General features: G+C 42.0%; 1 protein-coding gene across 1 annotated transcript in view; it reads right to left on the bottom strand.

Moving 5' to 3' along the window:
• The window catches only part of PPP1R14C (protein phosphatase 1 regulatory inhibitor subunit 14C), a gene marked incomplete at its 5' end in the record, with an annotated part of 86,328 nt that overhangs the window by 14,771 nt on the left and 55,497 nt on the right, over positions 1 to 16,060 (bottom strand). The window contains 2 exons of the mRNA XM_029945432.1: positions 10,588 to 10,620; positions 12,211 to 12,294. Of these exons, the coding sequence (XP_029801292.1) occupies positions 10,588 to 10,620; positions 12,211 to 12,294 (117 nt within the window). The remainder of the gene's footprint in view (positions 1 to 10,587; positions 10,621 to 12,210; positions 12,295 to 16,060) is intronic.

Here is a 16,060-nt window from a genome sequence, read left to right as displayed (position 1 = left end):
TGTTACAGTCATTGATGATACTGCACTGCTTTGACAACGGTGGGTCCATCAGAGTGGGAAAAGGAGAAATCACGGCCTCATCGCAAATCACCACTTTGTGCATAACTAAACTACACTTACGTCATTCTTTCAAGCGTTTAGAGTCATTTAAAAAGACAAATGGATATTATGCGGTAGCCGTCTAATTAGAAGTATTTCCCCACAAAGGGACTTTTGAAAGATAGGGTTAAAACTGCTGCTCAGTGAGTGGTGTCACCAGTCACAACAATCGTGCAGATCATTCGAGCTCCCATAAAGGATGCCCAGCAGAACTCTGAACGCTGAACCTGCTTTTCTCAAAAATATCACCCACCCCTGACACGAGCCCAGGGTGGAGTGAAGAGAGAACCAGCAGCAGGTGAAGATTCTGAAAGTTGGGATATGCATGGATCAGGGACTCCCCCATGTACTGTCCGTTCATTGTCATCCCAATCAATGCACCGGTCACTTCCTTAAAAATGCATATTCCCAAGGGCCATCTGCTCCAGATCCCGAGTCTTACCGTCCAACGACAGCAGAACCAAGACACCACACAAGTTTTACAGAGCTCTACCTAACACTTCTTCCCAAAAGTCTGCCATCTGTCAGAGGCAAAGTGTGATCAGGGAGAGAGAAAAAGGAATTTCCAAATCCACTGACATTGCAATAAGGCGAGGGCAATGGAAGGGTTGTACCTGCCTCTTTTAAAAGTGATGGCAAAGGGCGCCTGGGTGGCTCAGTCAGTTGAGTGTCCGGCTTCAGCACAGGTCATGATCTCGCAGTTTGTGGGTTCGAGCCTCGAGTCAGGCTCTGTGCTGACAGCTCAGAGCCTGGAGCCTGTCTTCAGATTCTGTCTCCCTCTCTCTCTGACCCTCCCCTGCTCATACTGTCTCTGTCTCCCAAAAATAAATAAAAAACATTTAAAAAAAATTAAAAAAAAAAAGTGATGGCAACACCTGAGAATCGTCCCCAACGGCAAAGTGTCCTCACCCAAAGAACCAGCTAAGCATTTAAAAGTCACGCTGTAAATCTTTATTGGCTCGCACATCCAGGTCACACAGGAGGCCCAACAGGCAGTGAGTCAGCTCGGACAAACAGCTTTGGGGTGTCCCCAGCCTTGTGTGACTCATGGATTTGCTCCCTGCCTTCACTGGCATTTCAGCACTATGAGCACTAGTATCATTCACCAATGAATATTTAATTTTCCCCTCTTTTGGGGAAATGGGGTGGGGAGAGCATTGCTTATCTTTAGAGAGGTTCATTGGCTCACAGTGCACACCAGACCTGATCCTATTTTTCATTATATGAAAAGAGGTTTGTGAATCTGTTATGGGTATTGTTGTTATAATCACTCCTGCCAACAGAAATTCCTGAAGGTCTTAACTGCATCCTGGCTGTTTTTCTTTTTTCCCTTCCTTTCACTTAAAACCATTGACACTATTTTGTCCATTTATTTTCTTGACTATCCGCCTTTAGAGATTAATTTGTTGTGCTGGCAAAAGCAGTCCCATTAATCTATTTTAGAGACTCAGACCACTGCTCTTGGACTAGTTATTTTGTACCCAAATTCTAACCTTTATTTGTATGCAGCAAAACGGTTAATTTGCCCTCACCATATTCAACCTTACTGGCATTTCATTCTTTCCTCATTTACTAATAGACTTCTTAGAACATGTACACTTACTATTCAGAAATGTAAAGTATAATCCACATTAATAATCCCACCACAGTAAATAATCGGTGGAGGAAATCCAGCAAAATTATAATCTCCTACTTTATAATCACTAGGAAAGCTAATTTTATCAAGGGTCCCATTATCAATGAGGGAGAATATTATTTGCTACAAATGCCTGAATCTTGTTAAGATAAACTCTTACTGAATTTAAAAACTGTGAGGTTTCTTTTTTAATTGTGACTCCCTTTGCTAAAGATATAGAAGTCCAAAAGTCATGTGTCAAGTTGCCTTTAATTCATGTTCTTTCTTCTGTTCAGGTAAGGCTAAACACAAGAAGAGAATGTAGAGCTGTTTCATAATTAGGGTTGATCAGCTTTTAAAACATGATGATTCATTCTGAATTTAATGAAAAAAGATAAGGCCATAAAATCACAATCAGTCATTCAAAAATGCCAGCCACTTAAAGGTCTGCTGTCCTTTGAAGCCTGTACCTCCTCCATCACGTGTTTAAAAAAAACAGGAATCATTAATTCCTGGGGGAGAAGCATCCAAAGCCAGACCCACGGGTTCTTCCTACAATAGCATCTTCTTCTTTCCTTGTGTCACAATTATGGTTGTTGTCATCATTTTCAGTATTTTCAGGGTGATCCTGCTTCTAGGAGTATATAGTGAAGAATTTCACCTCGCCCAAAAAGAGGGCCAGTCTCTGCCCCCAGTTCCTGGAGGGCTCCAAGGCCTTAGAATATTTGCTTCATAAAAGTATCTTGTTTACCTGGGGGCCTTGGGCCAAGCTGGAGAGTCTACAAGGTTACTTAGAGTGGAGTCATCTGATGTCAGCTCATCATACCAAGGGACTTGGAACTGAAGTCGGCCTTGGGGGAGTCTACCGTGTCTGTGTGACCCAAGTCCCGATGAAACCTCTGGGCATCAGGGCTTGGGTGAGCTCCCCTGGTTGGCGATGCCCTGTACATGCTGTCACATGACACAGTGGAGAGAATCAACACTGTCCAGGACTCCACCAAGAAAGGACAGCTGGACACTCTGTTTGGAACGTTTCTGGACAATGCCCCATGTACCTTTCCCTTGGCTGATTTTCATGTGTAGCCACTGACGGTACAAACATGAAATTATGCAAATAGAAACTCTCAGCAAATGCCATGGGTGCTTCCGGCAGATTATCAAACCTCAGTATGGCCTTGGTGTCCCCTAAATTTACCGTTGGTGTCAGAAGCGAGGATGGGCTTACTGCTCCCTAACTCTGCAGAGCGCTGAATACAGACCAAAAAAGAAGTGCAGAGTTTTGTTCTCTGACTGCATGTCTTTGGCAAGCTTACCTAACCCTACTGGGTTGATTTTCCTCCATGAAGACTATCTTGTTGCTTTTTTTTTTTAATTTTCTTAATGTTTATTTTTGAGAGGGGGGAGGGGCCAAGAGAGAGGGAGACACAGAATCTGAAGCAGCCTCCAACTCTGAGCCGTCAGCACAGAGCTCGATGTGGGGCTCACACTTACAGACCCTGAGATCATGACCGGAGCCGAAACCGGACGCTTAACCAACTGGGCCACCCAAGCGCCCCTCCATATCGGCAATCTTATTCAGATTTATGAATATTCCAAAGAGCAGCTTGTGCTGACCTAATAAGATTCCGAGAAAGGCAGCGAGAAATAGAGCAAGGGAGGTGGACTTAAATATGGGTCCAAATGCTAGGTCCAGCACCTTCTCCTGGACAGAGGGTCCTGCTGCCTAAAGAGCCCTCATGAAAGTGTGTGAGCAAGTGCCATACTGGGATCAAATCCTTTCGGCCACTTGGAAAAGTTACGCTTCTTTCTGGTTAATAAACCCCAATCCTTTATTACTCACCTGCCTAATTACGCTAAAACAGAGAAAGACTCTCCCCCCCACCACCCCGGCCAACGGCCACAACCACTAGAATGCCATTTGCATTGATCCCAGGCTTGCTCCGAAGGCTCCCAGTTCTCTCACTGTTCAAAAGCATTGTTCTCAAGGTGACAGCTGCCAAAGGGCGTATTGCAACTCACTGATCTCTTCCCATCCCAGCCCCAAATTGCAGTTTTTTCTGAGGAAACCCCATGAGAGCTCAGGAGAAAAGGTTCCTCTGCAGGTGGTTACTCGGACCCATTTAAACGGAGTGAAACGGCCACTTCCTAGGCTTTACCAAGTACGATCCCCTAAAATCACGTTCCATTAGGCAATTGGTAACTAATTTAGAAAATCATGGTATTTCTGTCCTTTTATTCTGATTTTAATATCCTAGAAGCACTTAATTCTCACCACAGTTAACTGGGAACTTATGAGAGACTGTTTTTTGTTTTTACTTTTTCAAGGTTGTGAGTGGGGGAGTAGTAGAGAGGGAGAGGGAGAAAGAGAATCCCGAGCAGGCTCCACGATGTCAGCACAGAGCCCGACACGGGGCTTGATCTCACGACCTTGAGATCACGAGACCTGAGCTGAAATCAAGAGTGGGATGCTTAACTGACTGAGCCACTCAGTCCCCCGGAGACTGTTTTCCAAATGGACACACAGGTTTTATCTAAGTCCTAGATTAGTTAGAGGCACATCGATGTTCAACAAACATTTGTTGAGCAAATGAAAAGAGAGAATATAGCAAAATGCCAAGTCGTGTCTCCTCTAGTCGCACGTAGCCTGTGTTGTAAATACCCAGTTTATATTTTGTCTTCATTGCAATCAGCTTAGAACAGGAGTTCTAAGTGCTCCCAGGAATTTCTGTGTACGTGTAACTGAACAATATTTTGCAGGACAGGTTAAAATGCTAAATGGAGAGAAAGCTGATGTGAGCAGGCTAACTTAACAATGGGCCCCACTACAGTTGGTCAGAAAAGCGAGCTGGAGTCACCATGACCCCACGGAGAAAGAAGATCCTGCCTTCTTACCGTCAACACAGGGAGAACAACAAAGCAAACCTGCCTTTCGAGAAACGCTGGTCAATTTCCATTTGCAAACCATCGTTACACATCCACTTCCTGCACTCTCCTGGTTCTGTGACATTTCCACGACCCAGTCGACTACTGGGACCCAGTGAGACGCCTCTCACCACCTACTCACAGACTTAGTCATCCTGCCTCAAACCCTGATGCATATTGACCTACACGCTCTGACTGCTCAAATGATATGTAACATCATACCTCTCTTTCAAATAATGAACCAAACGCACAGAAAATAATATGCTGTTTATCAGAGAGCAATTGCACAGCCGTTATTAACTATAAAAAGAGATTTTGAGAAGTACATTGACTGGACTGACAAGTCCCCATATCAGACAGTAAGACAGAGCCCTCAAGCCCATATGAAATGCATTTTCTGTCCACCACATCAGTACAATGGAAGTGCTCCTAGGTGATCCTAAGATTTGAAAACCATGCAATGGAAGAGTGACAAATAGGAAGAGAGCTGTGCTCCTTCCTGTGCTGCTCGCTGGCCCCAACACCTCACCTCACGGCTCTATGCTGTCCACCTGCTGTCACCGCTGATCATTCAAACCCAAGTAATAACCAAAAGGAAATTACTCCTTTTCCTCTGGTTTTTCTACATTGAAACCAGCTCTATTTTAATGTCAGCTACGTCAGAAATGGTGTTTACTCGAGGGGAAAAAATTAAAACCCCCCTCTTACTAATCAATCACGAACACATTAGGGTAGTGACGACAATTATACTGCTATGTTTTGAAGGGTCTGAGTCAGAAAAGATTTGCACATCAAGAGTCCACAGGTGGGGGCTCCTGGGTGGCTCAGTTGGTTAGGCATCCAGCTTTGGATCAGGTCATGATCTCACGGTTCGTGGGTTCGAGCCCCGTGTCAGGCTCTGTGCTGACAGCTAGCTCAGATCCTGGAGCCTGTTTTGGATTCTTGTGTGTGTGTGTCTCTCTCTGCTCATGCTGTCTCTCTGTCTTTCAAAAATAAAAAAGAAATTTATAAAAAAGAGTCCACAGTTGGGAGTATGAATCAAAATGGGGAAAATACAAGTTCTTTTCTGATTGGCCAGGGCCTCACATAAAATGAAACCACAGACCCGAAGCATATGACACCCTGAACATGATATCACTTCTGTAAGATTAGCAGATTCTTTTAAAGTGTATTCTTCAAATTGAATAATTCAAGAATATCATCCTTGGTGAACTGGGGCATTTTGCATATTTAATATGTAATGGAGAATTATTACCTTATGAAGAACCAGATTCAACTAATCTGTGTCAGGCTGTATGCTTACCCTGACTTTTCCAATTATTAACTATATTATCTTAGGCACGTGGCCAAGCTTTTCCTTCTATGTCTCAAATTCCGATAACAATAGTATCAACCTCATGGCTTTGTTGTGAAGAAGAAATAAGTTAATACATATAATCTATTTAGATCAGTCCTTTGCATATGCTTAGTAATTATTTAGCTATTATTATTATTATCTCTAAAAGCATTATCAGTGCAAAACCATCAAGAGGAGGAAACGGAGGCTCAGAGAAGTTGAGAAAATCACTTAAAGTCACACACACGTAGTGCTCGTGCTGACATAAGACTCTGGTCTTGAAGTCCAGTCTTCCCACCACCCACCCCACCTCTGCAAGAAGACTATAAATAAATATCCCTGAATCAGCAACAACACCATCGTCATATTTCTAACTTCAAAGTGACATAAAATTGTATGTAAACTCCTTTGATCAAAAAATAGCATCTCTGGAGAGACTATTTTAAAAAGAATATCATTAGTTAGTAGGCACTTAGTTGGGATAGGACAAAGTCCTTCAACGTCCTAAATGTGTTGTCAAATGGTTTAGGAAGCCAGCCAGCCAGCCAGAAAGAAAGAACACAAAATCGGGTGTCAGAAACTCAGGGTTGAATACTCCCTTTGCTCCCTGCTGTGAGGTCATAGACAACCCAACTTTCTTCTTCAAGTCATCCTTGTGAGGGTCAGATAAGATAACGCTTGTTACTGCAATGTGAACTCCAGAGCTCTGGAAAAATAATACGCTGTGGTTTTTATCATCATAAGCTACGTGCCAACCTTTACTGAAATGACCCTTTAATGGATGAATGAACATTATCTGCCATTCCTTAGCATTTTATACCATTTCCATTTCTAGAAACCAGGAGCTAACGAACACAGAGATGTTCACTTGTAAATTCCACTGCCTTACTTACTTTCTTCCTTTGGAACTCCAAAGTACATTCAAATATTACATGCTTTCATCTCTTATCCCTCCTTCTAAAAACCAGATGAGGAATACTTTTGTTCTGGGGGAAGCCAGGCTCACCATCTTCACTTAACTGCATGGCTGTTCACAAGCGTGAATAGTTTGCTTCCCAGATACTGCAACAACTGGAGGAGAATAGGGCTCATGAAAGTCCAACCCTTCTTACCTAAATCTCAGAACATGAACTGTCCCCCTAGGACAAGGAGTAAAGAAAGGCATGGTTAAGTGAGTAAATGGCATGTCTACACTAGCAGTCTGGATCTACCCTAGGCAGCCACCCTACTGCTCGCTCCTGCACACATGTTAATTCAGTGACACAATCCATCACCTTCCTGATGACTAAATCCTATGACTAAATCCTAATGACCTAATGACTAAATTCTACTATTACTGTCTAATCTTTCACAACAATTTAATATGTCTCCAAATAGCTAATTATTTTATCCCTTGTATTAATTCCCCCAGGTAACTATAAATAAAGAAGCTCTTTTCCAAAAAGAGCTAATGGTGAGGTCTCTTGCCTCCATCCTGTCCTTGCTTCCAGAAGGTCTCTAATCAAACTATCAAGTCTTCAAGGAATTTAGAAAGTCAAACTCTTTAAAAAAAAAAAAATCTCTCCAATAGAAAGCTATTCAAATAGTGACATTTTGAGTAGTCCCCTTGCTCCGTGCATGCACGCACGCACACACACACACACACACACACACACCCCACCAAAAATCTGGTTTGCAACCTGGCCACTCCATGGTGAGACCCGCCAATGGACAAGCTGTGCTCACACTACAACAGGTCCAATAGGCTTACTGGCTCCTAACATTCAAACATGGACGTGCTGCCAAAAATCAGCAAAGACAAATGAAAATAAAGAAAAAAAGGTGAGATTCACAGAAAACAGAGACAATGCAGACAACAGAAACATCTTAAAAGCGAAAACAAAGAAATCAAACATTTGATTAATATTCCCAAAGAGAAAAAGAATTATAAAAATGCATCCACAAAGCAAGAAGTACTAAAACAAAGTAGTGAACAGAGATAAAGAAAGTGTTCTTAAATATTAAAAATAATACAGCTGAAATTTTAAAATATCAGTAAAAAGGCTAGAAGATAAAGTCAGGGAACTCTTCCAGGGAGTAGAACCAAAAATCAAGTAGATGGACAACAAAAGGAAAAAGATGAGAAATTAGAGGCTCCATCCAGAAAATGTTACATCTATATAACAGGAGAGGTAGCATTATGAGATACTAAGGAAGAAATTAATAAAAATAATAAATAATAAATGATTTTTTTTAAGAACTGAAAGACACAAATCTTTAGACTAAAAGAGCTTGCAAAGTACCCAGCCATGCATAAAAAAGAACCAAACTGGGGCACCTGGGTGGCTCAGTTGGCTAAGCACCGGACTTCAGCTCAGGTCATGATCTCACAAGTTTATGAGCTCAAGCCCCATATTGGGCTCTGTGCTGACAGAGTCTGGAGCCTGCTTCTGATTCTGTGTTTCCCTCTTTCTCTGCCCGTTCCCCGCTCATGCTCTATCTCTTTCTTTTTCTCTCAAAAATAAATAAGCATTAAAAAGGGGGGGGGAAATGACCCACACTATAGCATATCACTGTAAAATTTCACAGAATGGAGATAATCCTAAAAGTTCATTAAGGGAAGAAAATAGACCACATACAAAAGTATGAGAATGGAAGTCACAAATGACAAAATGGGGCGATGCCTCAAAATTAAAGGATTTTTTAAAGTTTATTCATTTTGAGAAAGAGAAAGAAAGAGAGCAGGCAGAGGAAGGGCAGAGAGAAAAGAAGAGAAAGAATCTCAAGCAGGCTCCACACTGTCAGCACAGAGCCCTACATGGGGCTCAATCCTATGAACCATGAGATCATGAGCTGACCTGAGATCAGGAGTTGGAACTTAACTGACTAAGCCACACAAGTGCCCCATAAATTTGAATTTTAATAAGGAATTTTATCCCAGAATTCTATGCCATCCAAACTATTAACCAAGATACATTTCCATACATGTAAAGATTTTAAATTTTACCTTCTATGCATCCTTTCTCAAAAAGTTACTAGATAATGTACTCCCGCAACAATGAGGAAGACTGAGATTTAAGAAACAAAGCATCTAACAAACAGGACAGCAGTGAACAGAAATCTCAGTACAGTCAGCTATTCAGCAGATCCAGAGAATAACTTCTCCAGATTATTGCACAGGGGTACCAAGAAGAAAGTCTGGGGTGGGGGGCATAGTAATGTTGGGTTTGAGCATACAGAAAATATACTGCATGTTTGACAAAGATCTTGGAGAGTTCAACAAAAATAGCAATAGGTACTAGACAAATTAAAGATAAGATAGTTATCAATTCCAGGAAAAACAAAGGGTTATACCAAAAAGGAGCCATGGTCATATTTCACTGTTCAGCTTAGCAGTGAAAAACATTTCTTTAAATCATAATATTCTAAACCTTGACCACTGATTCAACAAAAATACTGGCCAATAACTTTATGAAGGGGATGGGGAAAAATAAATTATGTGGATAGTGAAGGAGTTATTATATTTCCCCTTAAGCCAGTACATGAAAGAAACAGTGAATGAATATTTGGGAATATAAGAATAAATAATAAGAAAATAGCCAAAAGTGCTGATATATAAAACTATATAATATATAAATATAAAATATATACCTTTAGGAAGAGGAACTGAGGAATGAGAAAGGCAATGTTAATTTTTCTTTATAAGCCTAATTGTACTTTTGGCTTTCAAAACTATGAATATATATTACATTAATTTAAAAATATGTTTAATAACTTAAATTTTAAAAATTAAAATTAAAAATTTCTATGACCGTGAGATGCAATCAACCTAAAGGAAAACTGGAGAATGTAAGATTGAAGCTCAAATAAGTACTTGGTCTCAACCCAAATGATCACAAAACACCCTAATCTTTTAAATCTTACACACTTTTGTGAAGGTATGCTTCCTTCTCACTTTGTGATTATATCACTTCGAAAATACCAAGCCCTACCACCATCACTTTGATATTACAAAAAACATCTAATGAATCTCCTAATTTCTCTGATTTATCACAGGGACAGATGAAAAGGACCTCAATTACCAATCTTTTTCATAACTGATCAAATCCTTAATTTCTACCCTGTTTGTGCTTTCACTCTTGAGAGTATATATTAAATGCTTTGGTCTACTCAAACTAATATCCATTATTCTTTACATTAATATTTATATACTTGATAAACATATAGACAAAACATAAAGTTTCTTCTTCCAATAAAAGCAATTCTTCTGAATGACAAAATTCACTTTAAGCTTCTTAAAAATGCATATCTATAATACTAAATGTATTCTCCAGTTATAAATCTAAGACATTTACTAAAATGATTCCAACCTTTCTTATAAGTACCTTTGAATTTGGTTTTTATATAAAAACAAGCAACACACCCAATGCCATTCATTTTGAGTCTTCCTGAACCAGACACGCTTCGGCACAGACTTAAGTTAACGCTACTCAAACATGCACCTCACTCGTGGATAATAGCCGCTGCTTAGTGTACACATAACCAAACCCATGAAGGGTTGTTTAGCTTTAAAAATACAAACTGATTTAATAAAAACAAATTCAAACATGGCATTTAGGAAAAGGGATTTGTTTACCTCTGTTGGTTTGTAGCAGTCTACAAGAGCTTCCTAGAAAAAAATACACAGAAGGCGAGTTTGATTATCTTGAAATGCAGTATCATTTTAAAAGTGACATTAAAAATCATTTTATCTTTACAGTATTCTTCTAAACACCCTCAATCCAGATTTCATATCAACAATCTAGAATCACACTTTATTTCAGCACCTGTTGGTCATCTTGAAGGTATCAAAAGTACCTTCCTGGGCAGGCCTGCCTGGCACCCTTCAGCACACACTCACACGCCTTTCCTCTGGGCTACCAACTTGGTTAATAATAAACCGTGTATACTGCAGTTGAGAAAGCCTGTGGGAAATGGTTAAGAATCACCCTGGACATGGAAAGCCAGGCGCCCGGCTGTGATTCAACCACAAGCTGCCTTGTCACACCAGGTCTCAGTGTCCTTGCCTGGAAACCAAAGTGGGTGACCTGATGGAGCTAAAGCCCCTTTCAAGTTCTCTATTTTATTTTTTTTAATTAATTAGTTTATTTTGAGAGAGAGAAAGTGAGAGCTTGGGCGGGGGAGGGGAGGGAGAGAAAATCCCAAGCAGGCTCTGCACAGTTAGAACCAAGCCCGATGTGGGTCTCAAACTCACCAACCATGAGATCATGATCTAAGCAGAAGTCAAGAGTTGGATGCTCAGCAAAGTGGGCCATGCAGACACCCCAAGTTCTCAATTTTAAAAAACCATTTTTATGTCACTACATTTTCTATAGAACTGGTGCCTGCTTTGTATTTTTTAACTTCCATCACTAGATGCTATCATTTCCCAACGAAATTTACCAATAAGAAATAATCATTAAACCGAGACTTTTCACCACTCAAGGGACACTAGTAATTATTAACACATTGAACACATTAATACACTAAAATATGCCCTTTAATTGCCTTCAGAGATCATCTGCCATTGGAGGTAACCAACAGCCATTAACAGTAATTATCGATGAACATTAAGAGCAATGACAAGTCAAAAGTTCATTGGTTTTAGAAACTCCCAAATGCAGATTTTAAAATGATAGATTTGAGCTCCTGGGGATGGGAAATAATGCTATATTGATCTTGACTAAGGAAACATGAGCCACCTCAATATCCATTGTTGTGCTAGAATACTACCAGGTGAGCACACTCTTATAAAAGATATGTTATTAAAGGAAATTATATTGTAAACAATCTTATCTAGAACTCTTATTTCATGGGTGATACAATCCATAACCGGGAGACCAGAGTCCCCGGTGTGGCTTCTCCAGCTCTGGCTCAGCGCCTCTCCTTCTCATATAATCGTGGGCCATCACCGCTTTCCCTGGCAAATGGATTTCTGGAGACAGAACCAGCTTTTGTTCCACGAAGATGTGGCTATGGAAGTTCATACCCATTAGGTGGTTTCAAAACTGACTATAGTTCTCAAACCAGATGGTAAAGCATCAGAGATGCAGCTCCTGACAGTGAACACCTAGCACTCTATGGCCTTCCTCTTGCAAACTGTCATTGCCCAAGTCCTGGTACCACCATTGCCACAGGGCAGGATCAGCACGTGCCCTGGAGATCCGAGTGCATTCAAGCATCTGTGACAGGCAAGTTCTAGATTTTGAAAACCGCTTACCCGTAATTTTAAAGCTCTCTCTTCATCACTGTCTGCATCAAGAAGATCATCAATGTCAATTTCTACTTCTGGCATTTCTTCTTCCTGGGAGGGGGACGGGGACAAATGGGAAGGCATTCTATTTAGTGAGAAACTACATTGAACCAAACCAACTTAGTTAATTTAAATAAATGACCAGATCGTCAATTAAGGGGGGGTGTCAACATTTGAGGGGAAAGAGAGACTGGAAGAGGAGGGAAAGGAGAAGAAGTAGAGCAGGAGAAAGAGAAAGAAGGGAGAAAGGGGAAACCAGAAGAAAAAGGAAGAAGAGGAGGGAAGGGGTTAGACAAAGGAAGGAGGGGGAAAGGAAGGAAGGAGGAACAGGGAGCAAAGAAGATATGAGTCCCAAAGCAGGAGAATGTAATATTTCAAAGATAACAATTTTCTACTTTCTGGCAGAAAACTGTGATTGTGAGCATCACTGGGGGGTCAGCAGACAACAGAAAGAGTGGTGAGAGTTGCAGTTTCCTACCCAACACCTACTCTTTGCTTGGTGGCTACCTGATTTTTTTAAATGTTTATTTATTTTTGAGAAAGAGGCAGAGACAGAGAGTGGGCAGGGGAGGGGCAGAGAGATGGAGACACAGAATCCGAAGCAGGCTCCAGACTCCGAGTGGTCAGCACAGAGCCTGACATGGGGCTCTAACTCATGAGTCGTGAGATCATGACCTGAGCTGAAGTTGGATGCTTAACCGACTGAGCCACCCAGGTTCCCCTGCCTGATCTGTATTCAGGGTCTGCATCTCCCTTCACAGCTCTGGGTCTGGGGAACCTGATTCTGCAGACTTCTGACTCATGGTACTTGGGTCAGGATCACCCCAGCTCCAATCATTGACTCAAGCGAGGATGGGAGATCCAACTGAGACCGATGGGAGCACTGGGAAAAGATACTCTTTCCACAAGAAACATCCCTGCTCACTCCTTCTGAACTGTGAGTGGAAAGAGGAAGCTCTTGGCCAGAAATTATTGGCAGCCATCACTCAACCAAGAAGGGAGTGAGCCTGACAGAGGAAGGAGAGATAGCAAGGACAGGGTTCTGGATAAGTCACTGAGTCACACCACCTCTACCATTGAGTAAATTCCTATTCCTGTTTCAGTCAAATGTGAGTCAAGTTCAATATTCCTGCAACCAAAGACGTCCAATCCAGAACAGAGGGCAAAAAGTCCAGCTGGAATGTGGTGGAAGATGTCACCAATTTGGAATCTGTACTTTCACCCCAAAGGAGATCTTTGCTACCTCATGCCTCTGTTATCTGCCCTTCCCTAGTCGGAGAACACCGACGTAAAATTGTATTGAAAATACAATACAGTACTGCAATATTGCATATCACCTTCTCGTTAGGAGTCACCTCCTCTCCAGAGCCTCTCTGCTGTAGCAATGGCCAAGGAGTATCTGCAGAAGCTAGAAGCAGACCTGGGTGGGGGACACCTGGGCTTAGCTACTCTGTCAGTTGCATCACCTGGTCTTCAGGGTCAAGGCTGACTTCCTATTTCCTTTCTAATAAAATGCATTTACTAATAGTGCTTTAAAAAAATAATGCTTTTTTTTTTCTATTTCAACACAAAAGAGGATCCAAGCATTTGGAGGAAACTGAAGAATATGGTACACTGCTGTGAAGTCATAAGAACTGTATATATTGGTCTCTACCCCTGGATCCTGGCACAGAGCTCCTAAAGCTCTTATGAATGGGGTGCTAGGAGAATCTTTTGTTCTATCAGTTAGTCTTTGACCCCCAGTTCCTGACATAGAATTTCCTGGCTGGTAGAACCATCTTTAGTTCTAAGGAGGTAACTCTTGGTGGGCTCCTGGATGGAGGCTGGTCACAAGAAAGACCAAACCATAACTAGAAGCTTGGAACTTTCCACGATACCCTTGCCCATCCTCCTGGAAGGGGAGAGGAGCTGGAAATGGAGGATGGTATGGATGTGGCCTCTATCCAAGCTGAGGATGCCAGGAGGATTCCCAAAGCTGTGCTTGCAGTCAGGAAGCTGGGAAAGACCACACCGGATGTGCATGCCACTTCCCTCCCTCCGTGGGTACCGGCCTCCCTGGTGGCCACCACTTCCTCTCCACCGTGCTGGCACTCTGTCACTCTGTGCTGCCTGCGCCCCACTTCCTATTTTTGTGTATATGTGAAATCCAGGCTGAAAGGAGTCATTCAGGAAGCCACAGATCTCAAGGGTCTACCAGACTTTCCACAGTGAAAGGACGGATGGGGTTTGAAACACCAACAATGGAACTCACTGTGTTATAGAACAGTCAGCAGCCCACAAACACAGACCATGTCTGGGGAGCCACAGTGTGGACAGAGCCCACGGGGAGCCTCCCCAGGCCAATGACCAAAGTGATGGCCATGGTCCCCTGGAGAAAATCCCAGCACACACTAGGTTGTGTTCTGGAAGCTAAAGATGAATTCAATTACCTCCTCAGCACTGGGTTGTTTTCACCATCACCATATAAGGACAAGGTACCCACAGCCAGTTTCGGCAGACTCCACTCAAGAAGAGCCAAGCAAAAAAAGATAAACCCACAAGTTTCTATCTAATGAGCTACACAGAATTCTCTTAAGTTTCCCCACTCCTCCCCCAAGACAGTCCTTTGGGCTTCACATTTATAGTTGGTATGGACACAAAGTTATGTATTTAAGTCATGGTTCAATGTAATCAAGTACAGGAAGCAGATACAGAACTTGCTCAAGAAGTCACAGCCAAGGGAAGCCCAGAATCTGCTATGCTTTTTTATAAGTTTTGTTTTGTTTTGTTTTGTTTTGTTTTTGAGAGAGACAGAGACAGAGACAGAGCACAAGCAGGGAAGGAGCAGAGAGAGAGGAAGACAGAGAATCCAAAGGAGGCTCCAGGCTCTGAGCTGTCAGCACAGAGCCCAATGTGGAGCTCAAACTCACGAACCACGAGATCATGATCTGAGCTGAAGTCAGCCACTTAAAACCAAGTGAGCCACCAGGGTGCCCCTCAGTGTCTGCTATTCTTAATGGACATAAAAGAATAAGGAAATAACGCTCTCCTCAGAACAGTATGGCAGCTGGCTTCCCTACAAACAGTATTCAGCTCTGATGCCTTACCAAATTTGGTCGAATGGGTTTTTACTTGTGTAGCAACACAGAGTCCCACCCATGCGGGATGCATCTGCAATAAAGCATCCCCTCACTAGGATTGCACACCGCTCTCCCTCAGGCATTGTATTGGACCCATTTTCTCCAACCCTTGAGATCTTGGCTGTCCAATATGGAGCCACATGTGGTATTTTAATTTAAATTCACTAAAATGAAATACAATCGAAATTCAGTTCCTCAGTCACATTAGCCACATTCCAGTGTCCAACAGCCACATGTGGCGAGTGGCTCTTATGCAGATGCAGAACTTTGCGATCCATTGGACAGGACTGCCCTAGAACCTGACATTGCCCCTGGCCCAGACACTGGCAAGCAAAGCCTCCTTCCCTCTCAAAGGAACTTGACAGTTAAGAAAGTATAGAATTCTTTGCATATTTGGTATTTAACATTTTTAATGAGGAGAGTAGAAATATTCTACGTTTGACTGAAGTTCTCTTTAGCTCTATTTAATGCATAGAGCGGTATTGCTGAATAAATAACTTTAGTGATAGACCACATCATTCACAAGGAAGCAGCCACAACATAGATCCCCAACAGTGGTTTGGTGGTAAGAAGTGAACCAATCTCTCCAGTGTTACTGGGCTAAGTCATCAGCTAACATAACCCACGTTTAGTCAGAGGCCTTCCTGTTGATACCCACAGACCACGCCTTTTGACCATTTCTATGCATCTTTCTGATG

Source organism: Suricata suricatta, chromosome 7 (assembly GCF_006229205.1).
Source record: "Suricata suricatta isolate VVHF042 chromosome 7, meerkat_22Aug2017_6uvM2_HiC, whole genome shotgun sequence".
NCBI classification, from domain to species: domain Eukaryota; kingdom Metazoa; phylum Chordata; class Mammalia; order Carnivora; family Herpestidae; genus Suricata; species Suricata suricatta.
This window is presented reverse-complemented; position numbering and strand designations above follow the sequence as displayed.